Raw genomic sequence first — 27,817 nt, forward strand, 5'->3', positions numbered from 1 at the left:
AAAAGGGTATAATAGTTGGTTATATTAGTAGTTAAATTAGAGTTTGGAGTATTTTGAGAAGCACTCCAATAGTTTGGAGTATTCCCATTAAATAACCCTTTTCAATATCAATAAGTGCATAATTTTGCAACTCTTCATCGGTAAGCAGTAAATCCGTGGTTAAAAAAGTTGCAATATTATCTATGTGATTTTATGTACTGCAGCAATAAATTCATAGAATAGATGAAGGTAAGAATGCGAAATATGAAGAATTGTTTTAAAGTTGTTCTAATTAAAATAGCGGTAAATGTTTACTATTAAATAAAGACACACCTTGATTGTTAAGAACAGTGTGTTGCCTATGAAGGATGTCGTCCGATAGCAGTTGCCAAGTTTCGTCCCAGACTCTGATCGGTATAGACAAAGTGCCACAAAATAATAATGTCGCGAACAAATTTGTCAAGTAGAAGCCAGACCCCCAATCAACTGCTTCGTTGATAGCTACAATATACTCTCGATCATCACCAATTAAACCCAATGCATAACATGCTTCTCTAAATGTCGGATGAACAAAATCATTCACACTCCTAATATCCTCAAAACATTTTGGTCCCTTAACGTGATTCAACAGTACTCTCATGAAATACAACTCACCACATTGCGGGGGAACGTGATCCAACCTACCAATTGTAAATCCTTTTTTCCTAAGGCTCCATTGACGAACTTTCTTTTTCCAAACAAATTTGGTTGGAAATTCACAGTACAATAATTCTTTAGAAACCTGCATCTCTTCCACTGTCGAATTATTATAGCCTATCCAATTAAGAAATTGTGACACCCCGAGCGAAGTATTTTCTACGACCTCATCAACCCAATCATCATTGTGGAAGACAATAGGTTGCTTGTCTGGAAGATGGTATATTGTAGCCTTTCAATAGCAGGAGTTCTGTAGTTGATATCAAACCCAAAAATTCTCCAAGCGGCTTCACATGCAGAGAGATATCGACAATCGTAAAACCTCTTAATCTCATCAAATCGACCAGGGTCCTCCTCATTACGTCATGTGTAAGATGACTGCATGGTAACTCGATCAGAGCCCTTGTGTAGATACCTCATTTCTGCACCTCCCGCAAACCACCCGGTGATGATTGGGCCGCATGTTTGATACGCGGAACGATTTGTGACAGTTCGTAAGATTATCGTCAAGTGATTGCTCAAATAGTAATGTCGACCTCTTAGTTGTCATCTACGTCCCGATACGGTCGTTTTGGCAGTAATTAGAGTACATTCGGAGTCCGGGCCTAAAACCGTCTCCATTTTCTGATAACTGTTAAATCCCGAGTCGGAATGTTCTGAATGTTCCGGATATTTCTATTCCATATTTCATAAATTTTATCTTTTGGCAAATAATATCCCGTAATATTCATATAAGATATTAAGGAAATCGAATTATTTCCGTCCTACCATAACTCAAACGCGGAAATCTTTCTTGACCAGAGGAAACCTCCACGGGAATAGACGCAGCAGTCTTTGCGCCTCTTCCAAGAGACGCAGGTGGGCTGCTGCGCCTCTTCCCAGGCCCTTTCTCGCATGTTTCTCGTATCTTTTTCATATCTTTCCGAGATTCACTTCCAAAGAGTCTCCGAAACCCTAATTCCTTCACGTGATTAGTATAAATAGGAGCTTTCGTTCCTCATATTTCTCACGCGAGTGTCCACCCTTCTCTTCTCCCTTTGCATTCTAGACTTTGTTCTTACTTTTTGGTGTCTACGTGCTTGAACTTTCGACCACGTAAGCTCGGATCTTTCCGGGTACCAGCCTCTCCGTTGCATGACCGACCAATTTGACCAACTACACCAATAATCAACTTAATTAATTAATCGTTTTCCTCTTACGAGGGCACTTTCTTTGCATTCGCGTCGAGCATCACTAATCGATATCTTAGTCCTTCTCGTTTCGTCAACATGTAAGTCTGAGGGTGTAATCCTTCTTTTATTCATTGTATTTTAATTATTGTATCACAATTGTAAGATTTACGTCGAGAATACCATTAAAACCGATTTCTAAAATCATGCTTTAAAACTCTTTTTTTACGGATTTCCAGTAGATAACCGTCGAGAAAGGACGCAGCAACTGCTGCGCCACTTCGAAGGAGCGCAGTTCCTGCTGCGCCTCTTCGAGAGGCTGCCGCAGTTCCTGCTTCCTTTCTTCTTCGTTTGTCCTCTGTAATTCGTCCTTTTGTATTGTTTCGTTTTGTTTGTTAATTCTTCGCCATAATAGCATAGTAATCTCACATGTATATTTATCATCATCATTAACATGTTTAATTCATCACAAATCCGACTTAAATCCCTAATAGTCCAATATTTGCGGGTTTTCGTCATTAAATTCAATTCCGGGTTATGGAGATTCAATTTGTTCATATTGAGTTTCTGGAATTCGTCTTTGATATAGTTTTCATCTGTTTATTCACATGTTCACCGTATATTCATCATTAGTTCATCGTATTTAACCTAATTAATCAATTTAATTTGTTTGACTCATTAATATTTTTCACTTCTGTCATTATTCCATCATGTGTTAATTCGTTTGCATCCGTCTTGCTCATATTTTACTGTTTTCATGACCCATCCACATGTAAATAACCTGTTAATCACTTTCATCCGAGTAAATATCATCAAATCGATCATTAAATCACCAATTAACATTAACGGCTTGCAATTACGGCTTCACAGCCAGAACTGAGCCAAGGAACAGACGCAGCGTCTGCTGCGCCTATTCCAAAGGACGCAGCGTCTGCTGCGCCTGTTCCTGGCTGAGGTCTGTCCCTGAACTCCGTTTCTGCCTTGACATAGTTTAATTAGTCTACAATTAACTAACTATTAATCGTATTATCACGCTAATCCCTGTTCGTTAATTTATTGATTCTTTCTTTCTTTTTTATTCTTTTTCTCAAATTATTCGTTTTAAAGGTATTTTCGACATAAATCGCCTATTCCGTTGTAATTATTGTAATTTTCATTATTGTAATTTATAATTATTGTATTTCTTTTATTGCTTGTATGTTTTCACATGTAAATGAGCATTAAAATCCTACTTCGACCCAATTGTATGCTAATTACGTGTTTACCGACTTAGTATTAATTCTCACATGCTAGGATTAAAACTTGGATGTTGCATTGCATGCATTATAGCCGACGGTATATCAAGTACGAATAACTTCCCTAATCATTAGTAGAGGTCGCTATCGAGGCGGGCGGGATTAGGTGTTCGATCAAAAGAGCTTCCTAATACGTACCCTCACCCCTTACTCCAGATCTCCGTGAGCACCCGCGTTCATTGGCATCCACGAGAGTCATTCTAGACATAGAATGCTAAGGGTAACGATTGCTTAGTGTTCATGTCACTACTTTATGTCTTGACATGACACGAGGTATTCGAACGGTTCCAATTTCCCATAAAAATTGGTGGCGACTCCATACAAAAATGTAAACGCTTGTTTCTCTTTTCCTACCCAAGCGCCCCGTGGGCCCCATTTGTCCACGTTTGGCGAGTCCGCTGGGGATAATACACTTACGTGTAGCCAAGGGTGAAACTTGAACAAGGTTAGGGAATAGTTTGTACAAGACAATTGTCGGTTTTCATAACTCGATCTTCCTAGACCGTTTAATTCGGCCTTCCTAGGCCCAACCCAACCCATTCGACCAATCGTCCCGTCTAAACGGTCCTAATTCTTATTTGGGCCTAATTTGGGCCTAAGGATGGATAGCGATTGACGTCATCCATACCATGATGCTTACTCTTGTTTGTATCAAGGGCCTTCACTACTTGAGGAAATGGACTAGGAATCGGCCTTACTCTTGTTTGGCACGAGCCTCTCCACAGACTTCGGGTTTGATGGTTCGGTATGGCAACCCACAATTTAAACCAAAACCCTTCTAAATGCACTCAGCATCCCGTTATAATGCTTGCATAAATGTGTAAACCTTACGTGATCACCATTTCTAAACAAAACCATGACGAATTTTCAAAAATCGAAACCCTTTTCAAACAAGAATTTCGAAATAAGGCTTCCAATTAGCGCAAAATCCGGTCAAAACTCTGTCCGTTTGTCGTGTCAAAATTCGGGCCACAAGCCCATTTCAAAACCTCATTTCGAGTCCACTCCTACAACTACACTACAGTTGACTAGGACACACATTTACAAAGACCTTGTCTTTCTTCAAAACTCACTCAACACAAGTGGCACACACCCACTTCACAAGTCAAAACTTTTTCTCTTTTAGCAAGTGTGATATAATGGTCGATCGTGTTTTGATTCGTCGCCGATCTCTTATCCAGTTTCCAAGATGCCCGGATTAAGTGATGAAACAAACTTCCACCAACTCCAGAATAGTAATGATCGAATCCTGGCCGCGCTAGCCCAAATGCAATCTACTCAAGAACAAACCTATGACCGCCTTGAACTCATCGAAGGCCGTATCTACGCCGTAGAGGGAAGGTTGCCTCCTCTTGAAAGTGAAGTACTACGTAACTCCGATGATGAATCTAGGGATGAGAATCCTTTCATGGGGATGACTGCAGCTGAGAAAAGACTCCAATACCTAGAGGAGCAATTGATGTACCTAAAGGGGGATGACATTTATAGGGAGAACAATCGCAAGTATGAAGCCGTCAATTCCAAATTGCCAACTAACTTTAACATGACGGATATCCCTAAGTTCAAGGGACACGAGAACCCTTTGAACCACATCCGTGCCTTTAAGGATTACATGTCTATCAAAGGCATCAAACCCGAGATGTTCTTAAGGATCTTTCCTTCATCTCTTGACACCATCCCGAAGCAATGGTTCTACACTTTAGATCACAAGAAGGTCGCTACTTGGGAAGATGCCGCAATCGAGTTCTCTAAACAATATGCGGATAATGCCGAGATCCAAGTCAACATGCGTACTCTAGAGGTTCTTACCCAAAATGACAAAGAAGGATTCACCGACTTCCTAAGTAGGTGGAGGAAGACTAGCACCCAACTAGTTGAGCGCCCGGATGAGGCTACTCTTGTGGAAAAGTTTGTGGATAATCTCAAACCCATCTATGCCAATCATTTGAGATATCAAAACATCAAGACTTTCAAGGACTTAACCGTATTAGGGACACGAATTGAAGATGACATCCGTAAGGGACTCTTGTCCAAAACGGTAGGTCGAGGATATCAAGGGTCCACAAGTCGTTCATACGGCTCTTCTAGTAAGACCGATGAGGTTAACCTTCTCGAGCCATCCAAGAAAACTACCCCACCAAGGAAATTCACAAACCTTGGGGATACTTACTCCAACGCTCTAAAAAGGCTAATGAAGCAAGGTAAACTCCAACCCATTGGACCCACTCCCGAACCCGAAAGGAAGTCCAAGTTCTGGGATGAAAATTCATACTGTGAATACCATAGGGGCAAAGGGCACGACACAGAAAAATGCTACAAGTTGAAACACGTGCTTCAAGATATGATTGAAGATGGTCGACTCCCAATACCACCAGGAGGTAAACCCAACAACACTCAGAATCCTCTTGGAGTTCTAATGATTACAAGTGATGAATCTACCTTAGATTGCTCACACCTCATTTCTCCCACCGAAAATGAAATACATGTAATCGAGAATGAAGGGCTCTACTCTACTATATCCCCTACCATTTCCGACTTCATCACATGGGAAAGGAGTGTAGATAGACAAGTTTGGGAACTAGAAAGCATGGTAACAACCTTACGCAATCCCAACGCAATACCCAAAGAACGTGTACCATTGATCTTCTCTCAAAATGCCACTATGCAAGAAGTAGTCACCGTGGTTGATAAACTAGTCGATCAAATCATACGACTAGAAGGTGATATCATGAGAATGAGGGAGCTAGCTGCAATCAATGGGGTTTGGGCCGATGACGATGAGGACGAGTATCTCATTGAAAAGTCCCTAGTCAAAGAAATAGTCCAAAATGGTGAAGACCAAGATGTGGATCACCTAACTCGTTCGGGTCGCCCATATCAAAACACTACTCAAAACGGTCCAACCAACGTCATCACACCAAATGACAACGAAGATGACCCCACTGACCATTTGCTCAAGCAATTACAGAAAACAAAGGCTGATCTTTCAGTCTGGCAACTAGTAGCAAGCTCATTCCCACATCGCCAAGCTTTACTGCAAGCTTTGGCCAAACTAAATGTAGCACATAACTCTACCCCTGAAGATATAGTCAACTTGGTCTTCCAAGAATCACCTAAGCTAAGTAATCCTATTACTTTCTCAGACGAAGACTTGCCACCTTTTGGCGCTAGTCACAACCTTGCTCTATACATCACTGTCATTTGTCTAAAGAAGAATGTGCCAATGACCTTGGTAGATGATGGCTCCGCGGTCAACGTCATACCCCTCAAAACGGCATACAAGCTAGGCATGAAAGAGTCGGATTGGACTCCCACCAATCAAGGTGTACGTGCATATGACGGTACACGACGAAAAGTGGTAGGACTTGCTAACCTAACCATAGCCACGGGACCAATCGAACGAAAGGTTAACTTCCAAATAGTGGACATCGAAGCTTCATTCAACATACTTCTGGGAAGGCCTTGGATTCATGCTTCCAAAGCGGTAACATCCACCCTTCATCAAAAGATCAAGATCCCACTAAATGGCAAAGTAGTGATGATCACTTCGTCACCCATCAAGGCAATAATCGAGAAGCAATCAAACAATCAAGTCCTTGCGGATCCCGTATACGAACTTGGGGGCTTCCAAAGTGTAAGCGTTATAGAAAGTGAGTTGGCACCCTTATACTATAATTCCTACTCCAACTTGGTGGTCAACCACATACTCAAATCCCAGGGATACTTCCCTGGAATGCCTTTAAACCCTATTCGGAAGAATACCTTCGCACCATACAAGGAAGGCAACTCAACGAGGATACCACTTGGACTAGGGTACAAACCCACAAAAGAAGAAGTTCTCGAAATGCTCGCCCAAGTCCAAAACCGCAAGCACGTGGGAATCCAAATGAGGCCATATCTCCCCACTTTAAATGGGTACTTTGTTCAAGAAGGAAGTTCAGAGCTCTTTCACGGGTTTCCCGAACCTTGGCATTATCTTGAGAGGAAGTTAGCCGGAATCGAGATCTTTCACGATTGCTACTTCATCCCTCCAGAAACGGTTCCTATCGTCAAAACCCGTCAAGCACCTTGCTTAGACGAACAAGCTGTTAGCCTATTGTTTGGAGAAGATCGATTCGTTAGGGCCGTGCAGGATGAGATCATTACTATGATACTTCAAGACGATCGCTTCAACCCCACCGCGTTGATCACAGAAACCGACGCGAAAGCGAGAAAGGATGGAGAAAATCAATCAAATGGACCAACAATCAAGGAAGACTCTTCAAGCTCACCACTTGAGAAGGAGAGATGTTCAAAGGAGAACCGGAAGACGATGAGTTCGAGTCGGAGTCGGAGTCGGAGTCGGAGTCTAGGGAAGTCATTAGAGAGTCTACTTCTGTTGTCATCCCCACTCCCTTCGTTTCTCCTAGCTTAGTCTCGAGTAGTCACGGTAGTTCGGGAAATGCCCCAACCATGTCCCTTTCCGCCATGACCATGGATCGGTTGGCGTCTTTGTTTTAACTTTACTCAAATCTTAATATGAATAAATCAGTTCGCTTACTCTTTGTGTTATCTTGAGTGCAATTTGTTTATGATGATACCGAGGATGACCAAGACCCAGACTCAATCGAAATACCTCCCTACGCAGCCAAAGAAATACTACAGGAAGGGGAAGGGGGACCAGTAATAGAGGACACCGAACCTATCAACGTAGGAACCGAGCTAGAACCCAAAGAACTTAGGATAGGGACTACCTTGAGCTCTACCGAAAGGGCAAATTTCATAGACCTCCTAAATGAATTCAAAGACGTTTTCGCTTGGTCCTACAAAGACATGCCAGGAATCGACAGGGATATTGCCGAACATAGGATTCCGATTAAGCCAGGTTTCAAACCTGTGAAACAGAAGCTTCGACGAATGAGAACAGAATGGGCTCTAAAGATTAAGGAAGAAGTTGACAAGCAATTCAAAGCCGGGTTCATCAAAGTTTCCGAGTATTCTGACTGGGTAGCTAACATTGTACCCGTACCCAAAAAGGATGGGAGAATCCGTGTTTGCGTCGACTTTAGGGACTTGAACAAAGCGAGTCCAAAAGATGACTTCCCTCTACCTCACATTGACATATTGGTAGACAATACTGCAGACCACGCATTACTATCCTTCATGGATGGATATGCGGGTTATAACCAAATCAAGATGGCCATGGAAGATATGCATAAGACCGCATTCGTCACCCAATGGGGAACCTATTGCTATACAGTAATGCCGTTCGGATTGATCAACGCCGGAGCTACGTACCAACGCACCGCAACTACACTCCTACATGACATGATGCACAAAGAAGTTGAGGTATACGTAGATGACATGATCATCAAATCCAAGGAAAGAGAGGGACATATTGCGAACCTTCGCAAGTTCTTCGCAAGGCTACAAAAGTACAACGTGAGACTCAATCCTCAGAAATGCACATTTGGGGTAACATCTGGCGAACTCCTGGGGTACGTTGTTAGCCAACGTGGTATAGAAATAGATCCATCCAAGATCAAAGCTTTGATCGAAATGCCACAACCCCAAACAGAAAAAGAAGTCAGAGGATTCCTGGGAAAAGTACAGTACATAAGTCGATTCATATCGAAACTTACGATGATTTGTGAGCCTATCTTCAAGAAACTCAAGAAAACAGACCACACCATGTGGGATGATGATTGTCAAAAGGCGTTTGACCGAATCAAAGAAATATTGGCCAAACCACCAGTGCTCATGCCGCCACAACGAGATCAACCCCTTGGTTTATATCTCACAGTAACTGAAACCGCCATGGGTGCTATGCTGGCTCAAACTGTAGGAAGTGAAGAAAGAGCTATTTACTATCTAAGTAAGAAGTTCTTGGAATATGAGTGCAAATACTCACAACTCGAAAAGACATGCCTCGCTCTTGTGTGGGCAACGAAGAAGCTACGTCACTACATGCTTAGCTACTCCGTCAATATATACTCCAAAATGGATCCAGTCAAATACCTCTTTGAGAAACCCGTCCTCAACGGACGTCTGGCAAGATGGACTTTGATGCTCTCAGAATTCGACCTTAAATATGTGCCACTAAAAGTCATAAAAGGTCGCGCCGTCGCCTAATTCTTCGCAGAAAATCCTATCAACGACGCACAAACCATAGATACTTGGTCATTTCCTGACGAGGATATACTTCAAACAGATGTAGACTCCTGGGATCTATACTTTGATGGAGCATCCAACTTAAGAGGATTCGGAATAGGAGTGTTGCTCATTTCTCCTGAAGGTGAGCATACACCGATTGCTGTCAAACTCGACTTCGAGGTGACAAACAACGCCTGAGAATACGAAGCTTGTCTCATTGGACTACAAGCGAGTAAGCTTAGGCATTAAAAACCTCCGAGTACATGGGGATTCATCACTGATCATCAACCAAGTTACAGGATCTTGGAAAATCCGAAGTGAAAGCCTCGCACCCTATCAGGCTAGGATAGACCAAGTCGCTCAATTCTTTGATCACGTAACATACCTACACCTACCTCGGGAGGAAAATCAATTTGCAGACGCTCTTGCGAAACTTGCATCTTTGATAAATATGCCAGATCACATGATGGAAATGCCTTTGTGCATCGAACGACGGTCGAGCGGCTTATGTCCACCAAATCACCGATGAAGAGGAAATCGCACAAGAGCCCTGGTTCCAAGCAATCCTGAATTTTAAGCTTAATGGTACCTATCCACCGGATATGGACAAGAGGGGACAACGTGCTATACGCCTATTAGCTTCCCAATACATTCTGATGCAAGGAGAATTATACAAAAGAACACCTCTTGGTGTAGTCCTACGTTGCCTTGATCATTCACAGGCACGAAAGGTGATGGAAGAAGTCCACGACGGAGAATGCGGTCCCCACATGAGTGGGCCTATGATGGCAAAGAAAATCACACGTTTGGGATATTATTGGACCACAATGGAATCCGATTGCATCAAATACGTAAGACATTGCCACAATTGTCAAATCTTCGGGAATGTACAACATGTCCCTCCTTCACTGCTCTACACGATGACATCTCCTTGGCCATTTTCTGCATGGGGAATTGACATAATCGGAAAGATAACCCCAGCCGGAACAGGAGGTCACTGTTTCATTCTAGTGGCAATTGACTATTTTACCAAATGGGTAGAAGCGGCTTCCTACACTGGTCTTACGGCCAAAAATGCGGCAAAGTTCATACAAAACAACATTATCTGTCGATATGGTTGCCCACATGAGATCATTAGCGATAATGGGTCACACTTCCAAGTTGAAACCGAGCAATTGCTAGCCAAATACAAGATTAAGCATCAGCACTCTTCGCACTATAGACCACAGACTAACGGCGCGGTAGAGGCGGCAAACAAGAATGTTGTCACGATTCTCAAGAAAATGATTGACAACTATAGAGATTGGCCAAGCAAGATACCCTTTGCTTTATGGGGATATCGTACATCTGTCAGGATGCCCACTGGGGCTACTCCTTTCTATTTGACCTACGGCATGGAAGCCGTACAACCAGTCGAGCTAGAAATACCATCCCTGCGTATTCTACTAGAAAGTCAAATCCCGGAGGCCGATTGGAAGAGGGATAGGTATGAAGAACTCATCCTCCTGGATGAACGTAGGCTGCGCGCCTTACATAATGTCCAAACATATCAAGCACGTATCAAACGAGCTTTCAACAAAAGGGTTAGGCCAAGAAACATCAAAGAAGGAGACTTAGTACTCAAATCAGTTAGAGCTCTTTTACCTGTTGACCCAAGGGAAAAATTCAAACCTAACTGGGCCGGACCATTTCTAGTCAAATCCATACTCCCAGGGGGTGCGGTTAGAATCACAGACCTAGATGGGAATGAGTTTTCAAACCCCACAAACCTTGACCAACTGAAACGGTACTATGCCTAGAATAGGACCAAACACGCGCCTCGCGTAAACCCATGTGTCGCTCTTGTGGCACTAAATAAACGGCCCCTGGCCAAGCTGAAATAAGCTAAATGTCACTGTGCTCTTGCATTTTGACGAAATTGTCATCCTCATATCATCAAATAAACTAAATTCGCACCTCTAGAGTAAGCAAAAGCCCATGCTTATTTTCTATGTTCATTACAAGCTCTTGCTTCGAACAATTATTCTTTTACATTTACTCGAACTACGCGCAAGGGTTTGATTTCGCTTTTCAAGTGAATACGTAGGCAATCCTTCACAGGATTCAACCCATTATATCTAAAATATAAATAGAAGGACATTTGCATTGCATTTGAAATTCGACAAGAATAATAAAGTAGAAAATCCCAACGGTTTCATAACCATTTAACCTTTTATTTCATTCGTTTCCTAAATAATAGTAGTACGTTACATAATAAAAATAGAATAGGCTAGGATTCTAAAAATCCCTCCTTTTTATTACAACAACAATAATAATAATAATCAAATAATAATTAAAGACTCGGGCTATTCCTCCATCTTCCCCTTGCCCTTGTCATTCTTGTCATATTTCTTGTCACGACCTCGAGCTGGGCGCTCTTGCACCACTTCAGACCTAATCACCAACGGTCTTTCTCGAGGTCTAGCTTTTCCATTCTTGCCAACCACCATTTCTGCAACAGGAGTAGTCTTTGATTTCTTTGAAGGATGAATGACTGAAACCGGCTTCTTCTTCTCTCGTGTCGATGCTTCTCCTTCTCTTTCTCTCCCTCGCGCGCCTTGTAGTCAACGGGCTCGCGTTTCCTCAATCTCTCGCGCTCTTCCGGAGTTGCGGCCTTGCTCCACCTCAGATAAGAATCCGACACCCACAAAGCATTGGCGGAGAAGTTCAAGAACCACATGTTTCTTTGGGCCCATTTAATAGCCCACTCCCTTCGGCTCTTGGTAGTAAGCGCCATAGCAGTCTGCGGGACGGTGTCAAGCCTCGGGATCGTCTGCTTCAGCCCAACTTGCCTCATCAATCTTTCCGGAAAGATGCATACCATAAACTCCAATCCGGGAATGCGCACGGACCTAGTGGGATCCAAAGAAGACACTCCAGTGACAGACTTGAGATGCCACCACGGTACGACCCACCTGATCAACGGACCATCATCACTCTTCAGCTTATTCTTCCAATAATCACAGACCCGAGTGAAGTCCACCATGTACAACCGCGTCCTCATCGCAATCGAACGAGAATGATAAGAAAGTGCATGAACTGGGGCTCGATCAATCGGAGCCGTTCCATAAGCCAAACCTACCAAAAGCAGGCATTAGACATCAAAAAAAAAAAAAAAAAGGAAAAAAAAAAGGGAAAAGTGTGTCTTTACCTGCAGAATCACGGGACTCCCCAAGAACGGCAGATCGCGGTTGGATTTCCTATTATCCAAGCCCAAAATAATCTCTCCTAAGCATAAGCAAGCTGGGCTCCTGCGCAGCTCCATTTGCTCAATAAGGCCCAAAAGACGGGGATCACCTCTCAAGTCTTCATCAACATGCCCTTGGAAGACGTACACATGCAACAAACAAAAGCCAAATGCCCTCCTCCTAGCAACATGAGAAACAGTAGGGTCGGCCCTGTTGATGAATCGGTCCACAAAGTCCAACATTCTCACGCCTTTCGGGGTAACTAGACGATCCACCTCAAGTCTGGTCAGCCCAAGCAAGTCTCTGAATTTGCTCTTATACCCTTGTGAAGTGGAAGGAATGACAGGTAAATGTTCGGGGTCCCACCCACCAATAGCAGCTATTTCTTCAGGAAATGGGCAAATGTCACCTCCTGGGAACGCGAAAACATGATAATGCGGGTCCCAATAGTCAAGGCAAGCATCCAAGAACGGTTTTACAACCTTAATGAGTTTCAAACTCAATAAAGACCCAAGGTTATAAGCACCCATGTCGTGCTTCTCCATATTTGAAAATTCATTGGTCCATTCCTTCAAGCGGATCTCCAAAGTATTCATAATGAAAATTTTCTTTTGAAGATTTATTTTGGGAGTTTTATGTGAATAGACGAAGAAGAGACGGAAGATTTATGTGAATTAAAGCTCCGTCGATGCTTCTATTTATACTAATTTTGTTTCCAAAAATCCGCGAACGGACCGGCTTAGGAACAGCGCAAAGACTGCTGCGCCTCTTCAAAGGGACGCGACTCATTTCGCGCCTCTTCCCGATCTCACTTCGTGATTTGCGTTGGATCTTTCCTAATTCTATAACGCATGATTTCCTATTCCTGCGGGGTTTTATTTTGGTAAATACGAGAAGATTACCATGTTTCAGGTTTCCTAAATTCGCAGGCGCGCATTTCGAGACGACGTCGACACCTTCGCCATTTCATCACACTTAATTCCTTTTTAGGAAATAATTCTCATTTTCTTTTTTTAGGAAATAACTTTCCTTTTCTTTTTGGGAAATAATTTTCTTTTGTTTTCATTTTTAACGAATTTCAGCATTTCATTTATACATTTTCTAACTTATAGATTTATCTTTTTTCTTTTTTTAGGGGGTAACCCTTCCTACCGTCCGGTCATTTCCGGCAAATTTTTTGCATTTTTGTGGTCTTTTGAGTCTCATTTTGCGCTAATTAAGGCCATATGTATATATAAATGTATGTTTTGCGTGATTTCTATGTAAATTTCGGCAGCATGACGGCGTAAACCGTTGTCTACCAAACCTGTTCAAGAACTAACCTGCAGATACAAGCAACACAACCCAAGAAAGAAAGGCACTCAGCCGTCGTATATACACCAAACAGAGCAAATGTACAAGCAAACTGGGGGCTTGCGCCCCAAACAAAGTCCAAAAATGTTCAAAATCAGATGTCCAAATGTACAAGTCTACAAAACTACACAAAACTACTGCTGGGCGCCCTCCAACTCGGCAACTCTCGCCACAAGAGCAGCGATCTCGGCATCCCGAACCTCGAGCTCCCTCAACACGCGAGCTGTCTCCTCCCGAGACTGGGTCAACTCTCGCTCCAGCTCGCGGTCACCCTGTAAACAGCAATAAATTGGCTCATGTCAATTGATGCAAGCAAAATTGGAAATCAAAAATCAAAAAAATCAAATAAGGTTCATACCTGACGACCTCGACCACCGACGAGTGCCTCGATGGCAGTAGCTCGCAGCCGGTTGGCCACCCTCCATAGTGCCACGAACCGGGACGGCGCGACCTGCATTTTCAAAGGAAATTCTCAGCAAATTGAACAAGCTCAATCAAATGTGTTCCTACACGAAAGTTATACAAGTTAGAGGCTCACCCTCCGAATCGAGTCTTTGCCGTCGTCTATGCCAAAGATCCGTCACGGCCTACGTCAAAGTCACGCAGCTCGGAGATCGTCGTCCTCCCGATCGCGTCAGTGTACTCGAGGGTCTCGAGGTACACTGGGGGCTCGATGCCCGCTTCCTCGACCTCCTGCAAAGACAAATAGCTCTCACCAATCGATGATCTTTCGTCGTAATTCTCAAAATCAAATCAAGAAAAAGTAAAAGATACTCACCACTACCGGCCAGTACGCCAACCTCCCGTAAAGGAACGCCGAGTAGTCCTCGCCAGGGAGAAGAAGGTCGTCGCCACTGGCACCAGCCAAGTCCGCCTCCCTCTCAGCCTCAGAAGGCTCCCTAAACATCGTCCTGGGAGGATCGACGGGAACCGTAAACGCGTCTCGAGAGCACTGACGAGCCAAACGCTCACCCAAGTACCACACAGGACCCATCGACGTCCTCAACAGCAGTCGGCTCGGGCTCCTAGGTCGAAGGACCTCAGCGACAAAAGGAGGCGCTCCAGCATACTCCGCCCAAGGTCTGGGCACCCACTATGACAAGATAAGGCAAAGATCATTCCTATGATCAAGTAAAGGCAAAGTATAAGAAGTATAAGTGAATACGAATGGGATACTCACGCTGCTCAGCTGAAGGGCGTTCACGTCCCGCCGGTAGACGTTGTGAGAAGAACGCTTGCTCTTCATCCGGCACATCACCCAATCCCTCACCACAGGATAGGCCCTCTCCAGCGGCTCCGTCCTCTTGGGCGCGAGACTCGGGAAGTAGGAGTACACCCACGCCTGTAAAGCAGAATAATCAATGACAATATTTCGGGATTTGATAAAGAAAGGAATTTACTTTGGTCTAAAGGAAGGTTCATACCTCCAACGGTAGTCCAGGCCCGACAGTACCTGGAGAAGTCCCCTTCTCCATCAGCTCCGGACGAACCATGGCCCTCATGAAGCGGATGAGGACCGCAAAACCAAGTGATGACCCGGTCCCGGCGCCCTAGGGAACTCGGGTCGAAAGAAAGGGAAGAAGCTTCGTCGTGACCTCTCGCCCTTGTCTCCGAGGTAAATCGAAGACAGAAACCACCAAAGCCACAGACGAGCCCTCGCTCGTTGTCAGACAGACAGGAGGAGGAGCCGTCTCCCTCCCATCGATCGTCACCGGCGCCGGGTCTTCCCCGCAAAGTAGTCTCGAACGTAAGAACTGGTACCAAACCCGAAGATGGAACAGCCTTCGGCGACAAGTTCCAGCCGATCAATCTCCTCGCCTCGGCCGAGTCCGCCCTCATGGCAGTCTCCGGCCACACCATCTCCTCGGTCCCACACGGCAGACCAGAAATCATGCCGTAATCCTCCAAAGTGACTCCCACCTCACCAAAAGGCATGTGAAATGTGGAAGTCGTGTCTCAGAATCGGTCCAAGAAAGCGCGGACCAGGCTAAGGTTAGCCCGCAACTTCCTCTTCACGATATCCCTCCAGACCTGAACCAAAGGACCGAACGCTCCACGCTCGATCATGGCCCTCTCCTCCACCGACAGCCGCTCGTAGTGCTCCATCGCCGTCGTGTACCCCGAGAACGACCTGATGTTCCCGGCCTCCTATTATGATTTGAAACAAAGCTATCTTTAGTTTTGAATGAAATTTGAAAGAAATTTGGACAAAAAGAATGAAAGAGGACAGGTGGTGAGTAGTGAATTCCTATTTACCAAGCTCTTCACCGTCCTGTAGGACAGGTGACCCTCTGCAGCCCACACGAGGTGCCTATTCTCCCAGGTCTCAGCCCACGCAGGAGCTCCCCTCAGCTGACGACCTCCTCGCCCGACATTGGCTCGTCTCGGGATCTCCTCCTCCTCGACGGCCTCCTCCTCGTGAAACTCAGCAGCCATCACCGCAGCGGTGAAGGCCTGCTCTAAAGCCTCCTCAACGATGAGCGGCGCGTCTATCTCCATGGGAGCTCTCCCAGAAGTAGAAGCCTCATCGCCTGCAACGTTAAAGCAAATTCAGGCCGCGTCACATGACGACAAGCCTTTGTTAAGGAGTTTTCGAGCCTTCAAAGCCCTGAAAACGCCCTTTTCTTGCCATCCTTGGCCATATTCCCATCAACCCAATCACTCATGTGATAAATTGGGTCAAGTCAAGTCCAATTCGAAGCCTAGTTCCGGGTTCAAGTCGAAAATTCGGCAGCATTTCGCTATAACGGCGATTATGCCCTAGAAAGGTGTCCTGAAAAAGTTGTTACAAACCAAAATTCCGAGATGGTAGAAAGTTTACCCATCACCCAAGGATCCCAAATATCAAATTTCATCGCAAATGGGCAATCCTAAGGCTATTTTCGAAGCAATTTACTGTTTAGTCAGAAACTGTCTCAAAATTTCGCTCAAAGGCTCAAAACTCGACAAAAATTCGAAACAAATACATGGTTATGTTCCTAACATCACCTACTATCCATTTCTAACATCAATTTGACATGGCAAATCCATTTGGGGGAAAAGCCCCAAATTTTCGATCAAAAGGGTCGAAAACCCTAGATTTTGCGGCTCAAAATTCAACAAATGTAGATGATTAATGCAAGATTAAGACACATACCTCGATTAGTCATGTTTAAAGCAAGCTTTTGAATCAAACCTTGGCGGAAATGGTGAAGATTTGAGAGAGAAATGAGTGATTTGTGTTTCGAATGCAAATGAAACAATCCCTCTGATTTTCGCGTTTTTACGCAGGAAAGCCAAATTGGGGAATAGACGCAGCAGGCACTGCGCCTCTTCCAAGAGACGCAGCTCTTGCTGCACCTCTTCCTTTAGTTCCCTCCATACAGATTTTCAAAAATTCGTTATAAGTTCGTTATTTGTGGGCCCATCTTTGGTGCGCCTCTTCCCCGATGCTATTTTACTCTTTTGGTCCGTTCGACGATTTTCTTTCGTTCCGGCTCTCATTTCCAAGCCAGCAGCAGACTTTTTACTCCTTCCAAGACCCGTTTTTGCTTGTCGCAACGAGCATTTACTTATTTACAAAAATTCGACGCACCTTCATTATGTCTCAAGCGAGAGTAAGCGGATATACTTTCCCTCTCATGACAAGAAGAATGATTCCCCATGATGTCTCCAGCGAGAGTAAGCGGACGTACTGTCTCTCTCAAGACGTGATGATTAACATTTATCCAAACAGTTTTCCCTCCAGCAGTTCCCAGCCGTGTCCTGCTACTTGCAATATTTTCCCAAAGATTATCCAAACAATTTCCTCTCAGCAGTTCCCAGCCGTGTCCTGCTACTCTCAATATTTCGTGTTTCCCCGCGGAGTCCGACGAGGGTGTCGTTCTCCAGAAGTTCCCGAACCCAAAGCCTTCTTTCTTAGGTTCGTAAACCCGAAATTAGGACTTTTTTAACTATATGATCCCACTCCTTCTAGGTTCATAAGCCTTCAAATTCCCCAAACCGATAGAGTTCCTATACCCAACCTCCGGTTTACCCCTTAAGTTGAACTTACTTTAGGCCTCCTTCCCGTCAATGCTTTCCTTTAGGGTCCCACACCCTAGCACAATCCTTATATACCCTTTAGGTCTCACCCTTAGCTCCCATGCTCAACCTTAGCTCCTATGCAACTCCGGAAGCATCTCGAGGAAGAAGTCTCAGGTATGGTCTCTTCTTATGGCTGGCGAGCCTCCTTACGCAGTCTAATGGACTTTAAACGACCCTCCCCGATAGTCGACAGACTCTAAAATGTTCCCGACGACAGGTCCTTGGTTCAGACCCCTTGAGCCGCCTCGCGTCGCCATAGTCGTCAGGTTGTAATCTTCGATTGACCTGATGGCTATACTTTGACTTTTGCCTTGTCCAAGCCTCAGTCAAAGTGGGGGCTCTGAGATTACCCATTTTCGCACCTCCCGCAAACCACCTGGTGATGATTGGGCCGCATGTTTGATACGCGGAACGATTTGTGACAGTTCGTAAGATTATCGTCAAGTGATTGCTCAAATAGTAATGTCGACCTCTTAGTTGTCATCTACATCCCAATACGGTCATTTTGGCAGTAATTAGAGTACATTCGGAGTCCGGGCCTAAAACCGTCTCCATTTTCTGATAACTGTTAAATCCCGAGTCGGAATGTTCTGGAATGTTCCGGATATTTCTATTCCATATTTCATAAATTTTATCTTTTGGCAAATAATATCCCGTAATATTCATATAAGATATTAAGGAAATCTAATTATTTCCGTCCTACCATAACTCAAACGCGGAAATCTTTCTTCAGCAGGAGGAAACCTCCTGGGAATAGACGCAAAGCAGTCTTGCCGCGCCTCTTCCAAGAGACGCAGTGGCTCGCCGCGCCTCTTCCCAGTGCCCTTTCTCGCATGTTTCTCGTATCTTTTTCATATCTTTCCGAGATTCACTTCCAAAGAGTCTCCGAAACCCTAATTCCTTCACGTGATTAGTATAAATAGGAGCTTTCGTTCCTCATATTTCTCACGCGAGTGTCCGCCCTTCTCTTCTCCCTTTGCATTCTAGACTTTGTTCTTACTTTTTGGCGTCTACGTGCTTGAACTTTCGACCACGTAAGCTCGGATCTTTCCGGGTACCAGCCTCTCCGTTGCATGACCGACCAATTTGACCAACTACACCAATAATCAACTTAATTAATTAATCGTTTTCCTCTTACGAGGGCACTTTCTTTGCATTCGCGTCGAGCATCACTAATCGATATCTTAGTCCTTCTCGTTTCGTCAACATGTAAGTCTGAGGGTGTAATCCTTCTTTTATTCATTGTATTATAATTATTGTATCACAATTGTAAGATTTACGTCGAGAATACCATTAAAACCGATTTCTAAAATCATGCTTTAAAACTCTTTTTTACGGATTTCCAGTAGATAACCGTCGAGAAAGGACGCAAAGAATCGCTGCGCCTCTTGAAGGAGCGCGATTCTCGCTGCGCCTCTTCGAGAGGCCGCCGATTCTCGCTTCCTTTCTTCTTCGTTTGTCCTCTGTAATTCGTCCTTTTGTATTGTTTCGTTTTGTTTGTTAATTCTTCGCCATAATAGCATAGTAATCTCACATGTATATTTATCATCATCATTAACATGTTTAATTCATCACAAATCCGACTTAAATCCCTAATAGTCCAATATTTGCGGGTTTTCGTCATTAAATTCAATTCCGGGTTATGGAGATTCAATTTGTTCATATTGAGTTTCTGGAATTCGTCTTTGATATAATTTTCATCTGTTTATTCACATGTTCACCGTATATTCATCATTAGTTCATCGTATTTAACCTAATTAATCAATTTAATTTGTTTGACTCATTAATATTTTTCACTTCTGTCATTATTCCATCATGTGTTAATTCGTTTGCATCCGTCTTGCTCATGTTTTACTGTTTTCATGACCCATCCACATGTAAATAACCTGTTAATCACTTTCATCCGAGTAAATATCATTAAATCGATCATTAAATCACCAATTAACATTAACGGCTTGCAATTACGGCTTCACAGCCAGAACTGAGCCAAGGAACAGACGCAGCGTCTGCTGCGCCTATTCCAAAGGACGCAGCTCTGCTGCGCCTGTTCCTGGCTGAGGTCTGTCCCTGAACTCCGTTTCTGCCTTGACATAGTTTAATTAGTCTACAATTAACTAACTATTAATCGTATTATCACGCTAATCCCTGTTCGTTAATTTATTGATTCTTTCTTTCTTTTTTATTCTTTTTCTCAAATTATCCGTTTTAAAGGTATTTTCGACATAAATCGCCTATTCCGTTGTAATTATTGTAATTTATAATTATTGTATTTCTTTTATTTCTTGTATGTTTTCACATGTAAATGAGCATTAAAATCCTACTTCGACCCAATTGTATGCTAATTACGTGTTTACCGACTTAGTATTAATTCTCACATGCTAGGATTAAAACTTGGATGTTGCATTGCATGCATTATAGCCGACGATATATCAAGTATGAATAACTTCCCTAATCATTAGTAGAGGCCGCTATCGAGGCGGGCGGGATTAGGTGTTCGATCAAAAGAGCTTCCTAATACGTACCCTCACCCCTTACTCCAGATCTCCGTGAACACCCGTGTTCATTGGCATCCACGAGAGTCATTCTAGACATAGAATGCTAAGGGTAACGATTGCTTAGTGTTCATGTCACTACTTTGTGTCTTGACATGACACGAGGTATTCGAACGGTTCCAATTTCCCATAAAAATTGGTGGCGACTCCATACAAAAATGCAAACGCTTGTTTCTCTTTTCCTACCCAAGCGCCCCCGTGGGCGGCCCGCTGTCCACACCTTGTTAATGTACTTAAATAGGTACTCTATGGATCTAGATTGATTACACCATTCGACATTAATATGAGCCCGATATTTCAACAACAACTGAGAGTTATATGGAATGACAAAATCATTTCCCAGGGGCACAACATCTTTAATCACCGTAACTCCTTTCTTGCTTCTCTTGTATATAGGGTACCCATCACCGTCAACCGTTGTTCTCTCGGTGCACGGCTTTGGGTAATATTTTGAGCACTTGTCTCCGACCATACACGGTGATGAGGGCTTTGCTTTACCACATGGTTCATGAAGCATATACTCGCAAACAACACTATGTAAGACGGGATCTATAGTTGGATCAGGAATCTCCGCGGAAATGATTTTGTCGACATCTGCGGCTGTAGGGAATTTGTCCCCCCGATGTAGGAACAATACTATATGGGCATGAGGGAGTCCACGTTTTTGAAATTCAATAGTATAGACGACTGCAAAAAAACGTACATAAATGTCATTAGATTTTTGTACAGTAATGTTATGTCATAAACGATATATTAAGTTAAAAGATTAGCAATTTGTAGTACCTCCTCGCGCTCTTCCAAAAATATGTCGATCCTTTAAGTCCCTAATCAACTCATCGAGCTTCATTTTAAAGACGCGACAGACAATATCTGGACGGTCCTCGGGTCGTAAGCCTCTTTTAGAAACAAATCGTACTATTTTCGGCCACTTTGGATTACAGGTGAAAGTGATGAATAAATTTGGATAATCAAACCACTTGCAAATAGTCATGGTATCAAGGACATTTGCTTTTTTCCACTTGTCACCTTCGGGGAAAGAAGAAGGCACGATAAACCGAATACCCGCCGAAGATGGCTCAACATCTCCTCTTCCAACAGCATTTGAGAGGTTCTTATAACTATCAACTCGAAGTCGATCTTGGTTAAAACGAATGAAATTGAGCCTATGCGATTCGACCAGCATATAACAATCAACTAAAAATTGGTAGAATGCCTTACCAGATAATAAGATTGTTGGAAATTCAACATCTGGTGGTCTCTCTATAAGATGATAAGCAAACCACTCCCTACACGTTGTTTCTTCACGTGGTTGGTCACTCGTGCTAACACCAATAGAAGAAGAACTATGTAGGATACCTGGCCTATACCCATCTTCTCCGGATGGAATTAACAAATGATATTGTAAGGGGGTGTATAAAGGGTGCAACTCAGATATCCGCTGTAAACCACCGCACGACCTTCTGACAATAATATCTCGCTTCTCCATATGTGGACCAATATCTCCCTCAATTAAAGCCGCTACCTGTGAAACTGTTGGAAGATTGTAAGTTCTTCCATCACTTGATCTTCTTGAAATAAGTTTGATACTCACTTCACTGTCTGTATTTAGAGTCAGTCTATCCCTAACCTTCCTAAATATCTTTGCAATTGTATTGTGAGAGTCAATTATATTTTCCAACAATCGTATTAACTCGTCATTGAACCTTGATGGATCCCCTGGACTACAATTAAAAATAAAATTATTGCCTACGAAAAAAAATATTATACAAAAAAAAAATTATTACGGAAAGAAAATATATTTACCTAATGGCATTTTTTCGATTGTGAACTTCCTCTTCCGTGTCATATATGTAAAGTTGACAGAACTTTGGCCTTGCATCTCCGGTCGGTACCAATGGCCCTATCCGATGACAATTTTGACCTCCCATCCTAAAGGTGTACGGTCCTCTACCTTGATTGATGGAATGATCGATTTTACCGCCTATAGAAGTGAATGAGAAAATCGAGTTATAAGTTCTAATGTTTTCTCTATAATGCTTGCTAAATCGATGCTGACCGGTCAACGACTTTATAAGTTCAGGCGGCTGCTGTAGAAATGGGAGTTCAACTTTTCCATCAGAAAAACAAAGTGAGAACTTATTAGGACGTCTTGTACCACGTCTTTTATCTTTTCTCTCCTCAAACCACATCAAGGCGTGACATTTCTCGCACTCATATTCTCCATCACCACAGTCCCAATATCCTTCCCATGCTAAACAGTTTTCAAAACAAAATTCTTAAATTGAGACATAAAAATTAGACTACAATAACCAAAGCATGTTGCAAATCAAATTAAAAATAAAAAGTCATGAATGAACTAACCATCATTATTTAACGGCACTGAAGTATTTTGCTGAGTTCTCGAAGATTCTCCATGTGAATATGATGCATTAAAAACACAACTACCGAGTGATTGTTCAATTCGGTTTACAGACGGATTCACTTCACTGAAAGCTTCACCATATTCAGCACATATATCTCTCACTAAGCGCTCAACAACATCGGTCGGACTACATATAAGTCTACACAACGTTTTTAATAAAAATTAAGACTTTCACAAACGTTAATACATGTTAAATGTAAAAAAGTAAATATAGATATATACCTGTCACGTTGAAGGTTGCTGGTGTAAAATTGACTGTATTTTGAGAAACGTCACTATGAACATTACCAGCATGTTTCATAGAGAATCGCGACTGTCTTTTTTCTCTTGTCGTTCTCGCCCGTAACTGATTAGGCGTTAGAAACATAGAATAAGAGTGTTGGCATATGATGGAGTAGGATCATTAGAAACATTACTTGGAGAGGTTGTTATCGTTAACTGTTCACTTACGATTGTTCTTCTGCTTCGATGACATGGGGTATGAGAAACTGAAATGTTCACAGTTGGTACTGCCGTATTATAAATTTTTGAAAACAACAAATGAAAAAGGATAAAAATTAAAATTGAAAAACTTGAATATATGTATTAAAAATAAAGAAGTACCGTTCGTAATGTCAGATAGCGGTACTCGAGGATTTGACATTGATTGTTGCGAATTGTCCGTAGTCACCAAGTTTCTTTGTGGTATCTGAACACCTATATTCGTGAAGCATAATGGGAAAGACGAATTATGTCAGACGTTATGTTTTTATTCACCTTTTTATATCGTAAAATACATTGCCCGTATGTGAACAAATACCGAACAAATATTAACGCCACACAATATAAAACTTGAGCTGAGAACAATAGGAATTGGGCTGCACCGTCCACATTGCCCGTCAAGCCCAATTTCAAGAAAACTCTAATTATTACCCACACTATATATACCCATCCCTACCCAAAGAAACCCTAAAATTTCCGTCTCTCATTTCATTACACCGCCTCCGTTTTTTTCTCCCTCTCTCTGTTACTTGCTCTGACTAAAAATCTACTTCTCTCACTACAAATCACACACTCCCATCTCCTCCCTCGTGCTCCCTATTGCATATTCGCACCCATGGCGTCGCCTACATCTATTTACCGCATGCAGATTGACAATCATGAAGAAGATGAAGGTTTCCAATTCTTGTTGTTAGATGCGTCTATTGAACATGATCTGTTGAAGGTAATTTCATTATTCATCTCTTCTTTTATGTTTTTTACGCCGACAAAATTCATATTTTCACATTATTTTCGATTTATTCTTAAATGATTGTTTAGATGCTTGCATGTAACAATTGATGACAGTATTTGACTGAAACATGTTCATTACAAAATTGACATGCAAATTAATATTTAAGATGAATTTCGTTGTTTGCGTTTTTTGACACTTTTATTAGACCTATGAGTATATTGAGTTACAAATGCTATTAACAAAAAAAAATCCTATTTTGTTAATTTCTATAGCGATTTGGTTCATAACGTATTCAATCTGTTTTAAAAGAGACGTTAATTTTTTTTTTAATTGAGTTGTTATGTTAGTCTTGATTTTTTATCACTGTTATTGAAAATATTGCCTAAAAATCTGAAAATCTGACTATAGGATCCGTGGTTGTTTTATTGTTTTTCGAGTACTCATACATCTATGATTGTCAACCAAAACAATGTACATGCATGTATATTTCAGATATGTTAAAAAACCAGTCATTCAAGTATGCTATGTTTTTGGTGATGTTACAAATAAAAACCCTAGATTCATTAATTAAAATTCCATACTGTCGCATTTTATAGTCGTCTTTTAGTGTTTATAATTAATACCAGAAAGTTGTACAGTTGGGTGCATTCATGCATGTCCTGTTTTCAATGAATTCATGTGATTATTTTGTCCATTTTATTGAATACTTTAATGATTCAATTTGTTGTAATTTTCAAAATTACGTTGACCATTTTTGTGAAAGTATAATTTAATTAAATGGACAAAATAATTATTATTTCACCTAACCTAACACAATATGTTTTACCTGGCCCAACCCAATCCATTATGACCTAACCCATTATAATTTGTGTTTAGAGCTGGACAACCCAATTTGGGTAGAACCTTACCTACACTTGGGTTGACCCGACCCAACCCAACATGAGTTGACCCGACCCAACCCAACATGGGATGACCCGACCCAACCCAACAAGGGTTTTCACCCGACCCAAACCCAACATGGGTTTTCACCCGACCCAAACCCAACTTTGGTTGACCCAACCCAACCAACTTACGTTGACCCAACCCAACCTAACACGTTGACCTAACCCAATCTAACCCAACCCAACCTGACTCGTTGACCTAAACCAATCCAACCCAACCCAACCTGACTCGTTGACCTAACCCAATCCAAACCAACCTGACTCATTGACCAAACCTAACACAAACCAACCTAAGTAGTTGACCAAACCTAACACAACCCCTGGGTTTGACCTACCTCAATCCAACCCAATGGATTTAACCTAACTCAATCTGACCCAACCAACCCATCCTAACCTGGTACACCCTAACCTAAATCAAGCTGATCTGACACAACACAACCTCGACCACTTTAGATGCTTTCACACTTGTACTTCAGTTAAGGCAGCCAAATTTTATCAATTCATTGTTTATATTTGTGAAGTTCATTTACTTGTAATTGCTGGTTTTAATCTAATGTTAAGAAACTATACTAACAATTGTTACACACTTTATTGCAGATACTATATAGACATCTTCATTTGTGAAAAGTTAAGTATGTTTGTTAATTTTGTTTTTGTACTATGCATTTCACTTGTATATTATCCTTTCTACAAAATATTGAACTCACCTTCCTAAATTTTGCTTGTTTCAGAAACAACATGAAGCTTCCAAATTCTATGTTAAGTTAAGTTCAACCATTTTATATTTTTGAAACTTCTCTTTTTAAGAAATTATCATGAAGATTATATTAATGTAACTGTTTTATTAACTTGCAGGATATATACATTGGTTAGATGGGGTGATGCAGATTGTTCATAAAAGATAAATGAAAAGTTAAGTTACCATCAACACTTTGTAACTATATTATTAATTAAAACATAAAAATTAGGAATCATACATACTGTTCTCTGTGTTTGTCGCCTGATGTCTTCCTCTTTTTTTCCTGCTTCTACTTGTATTCCCGATTTCCATGTTAAACACAACAATGTTTGAATGCTTCCCAAGTTGATTTTACAAAAGTAGTGCAACTGATGACAGATTTTTATTGCTTATCTATGCATATTTGTTTGATTGATTGTTATTGTATAAAACAAATTTCTGGGAATTGTTTGACTAACATTATTTCTACTTTTACCAATAACTACTTAAGTTTAGCCCACAATGCCCCACTTATTTATAAACTGCTGTTAGTTAGTTATGTCAGTGTAACATAACTGTTCCAACAGTCATTTACACGAACCTAACTGAACATTTTTTTTACAGAATTTCTTGTTCTTTCGTTCCCCGTCTAATTAATGTACTCGTTTTTTTCAAACAGTTGTTGTAAAATTGTACAATTTTCTCTATCTGATTTTTTAATGCGATGATTTTTAATGTATGTCATTTAGGATTATACAAACTGACCCGTTTTTTTCCAGAATATTATGTGTACTCGTGCTTTGTCTAATTAATGTATCATAGTACTGTATTTTTAAATAAACTTGGGTCATAACTTTAATTATTATAATGACTAAAAACATGTATCATAAACTGGAAATGAAATGTAAAGAAATATATTAGATAATGTGGAGAAAATTACATTAAAGCTACGTGAATTTTAAATAAAATAGTACATACTACATAAATAAGATTTATTTAAAGATGTTGCTAGCTTATCCAGTATGATTCATCTTTCCCTTCTTGCTTGCTGGTTTTATATTGCATCCAATCGTTGCTGTCCATAATGCTCCATCTTTGAAGAGTAGTTGCATCCGTTTGTCCTTCAGCTTCTTTGATTTTCTGCATTATAAATTTGCTACACATCTACCTTATCTATGACTGCCTATATTGTTCTATTATAACATGAAATTAAATTGGTCCAAAACAGTACGACAAACCAAACAAAGTCCTAAAACAAAAACATCAAGGTCCTTAAAAACATTGTCCATAAATTGCTTAAAATTTGAAATGGTTTTTAGAAAGCCAACGGCTGCTTGCCCATCTTAATTTCCTTCAATTTTGTTGCAGATGATTTGTCAGATGCCTCAGTCACCAGCTCGACTCCTTTATGTGGTGTGATCTCTTCAGAATTCTGCACAGGTTCGGACTCAACTATTTCTCTCATTTGCTCCTAAAAAAATTGGTTACTGAAAAAAACATTTGTATTAGAATTGTAATTGACATCAGAAATTTCAATTTAGTTCAATTCACCATCATTGAGTCTGTATTTGTTGTGTCCCTTGTTGAAGTTGAAATTGTTTGTTCCTAAAGCAGAGAACGATATGTATTTATTAGTTAATGAAAACTACAAATGTTAAGTCATTATAAATCAGTCACTAATTGATGTCATACCTTTCTTGCATTATTCATAGCATCCCACTTAACAATTGTTCTTGGATCATTACATAAACTGATCACCCCATATGAGTTTGATTTTTGCTCAATGTTAAACAATTGGTTAATCCTTATTTTTGCCACAAATGTCCTTTCAAGTAAAGACCTGAAATCTGGGGGAGGGACGACAGTGTAGATCTGAAATTATATGTAAACATTAATCAATAACATTATAACTTGCTTTTATATTTCTGTAATTTGTATGTAAATGAGTTTATTGTTACCTCATCTTCATCAAGGATTGCTTGTGCTGTTTTCCCAAGTAATTCAGCCATTACATAATCCCAAATAATGAATTGAGTAAATTAACAATTACTCCCT

At 41.5% G+C, this 27,817-nt stretch overlaps 1 protein-coding gene across 1 annotated transcript; it reads right to left on the reverse strand.

The window, feature by feature from the left end:
* Window positions 1-31: 31 nt before the first annotated feature.
* LOC141602121 (uncharacterized) lies at window positions 32-27,771 on the reverse strand. Its single transcript, XM_074422435.1, has 11 exons — window positions 27,721-27,771; window positions 27,455-27,634; window positions 27,314-27,367; window positions 27,091-27,233; window positions 23,113-23,145; window positions 22,830-23,029; window positions 22,272-22,719; window positions 21,252-22,189; window positions 20,967-21,155; window positions 313-885; window positions 32-180 (listed from the first exon to the last, which is right to left on the reverse strand). Exons 1-11 carry the CDS (start codon window positions 27,769-27,771, stop codon window positions 32-34), a joined length of 2,958 nt encoding a protein of 985 aa, XP_074278536.1.
* Between the last annotated feature and the right edge of the window lie 46 nt (window positions 27,772-27,817).

Source organism: Silene latifolia, chromosome 9, assembly GCF_048544455.1.
Source record: "Silene latifolia isolate original U9 population chromosome 9, ASM4854445v1, whole genome shotgun sequence".
Classification (NCBI taxonomy): Eukaryota; Viridiplantae; Streptophyta; class Magnoliopsida; order Caryophyllales; family Caryophyllaceae; genus Silene; species Silene latifolia.

Bases quoted from the DNA above. Each gene is read 5' to 3' on its own strand.
- LOC141602121 (XM_074422435.1), bottom strand. From the start codon at position 27,771: ATGGCTGAATTACTTGGGAAAACAGCACAAGCAATCCTTGATGAAGAT. The intron at 23,146-27,090 runs GTTGGCTTTCTA...CTCAAAATACAG, and splicing joins ATTAAGATGGGCAAGCAGCC to TCAATTTTACACCAGCAACC. The intron at 22,720-22,829 runs GTTAGTTCATTC...AAAACTGTTTAG, and splicing joins AGTGCCGTTAAATAATGATG to CATGGGAAGGATATTGGGAC.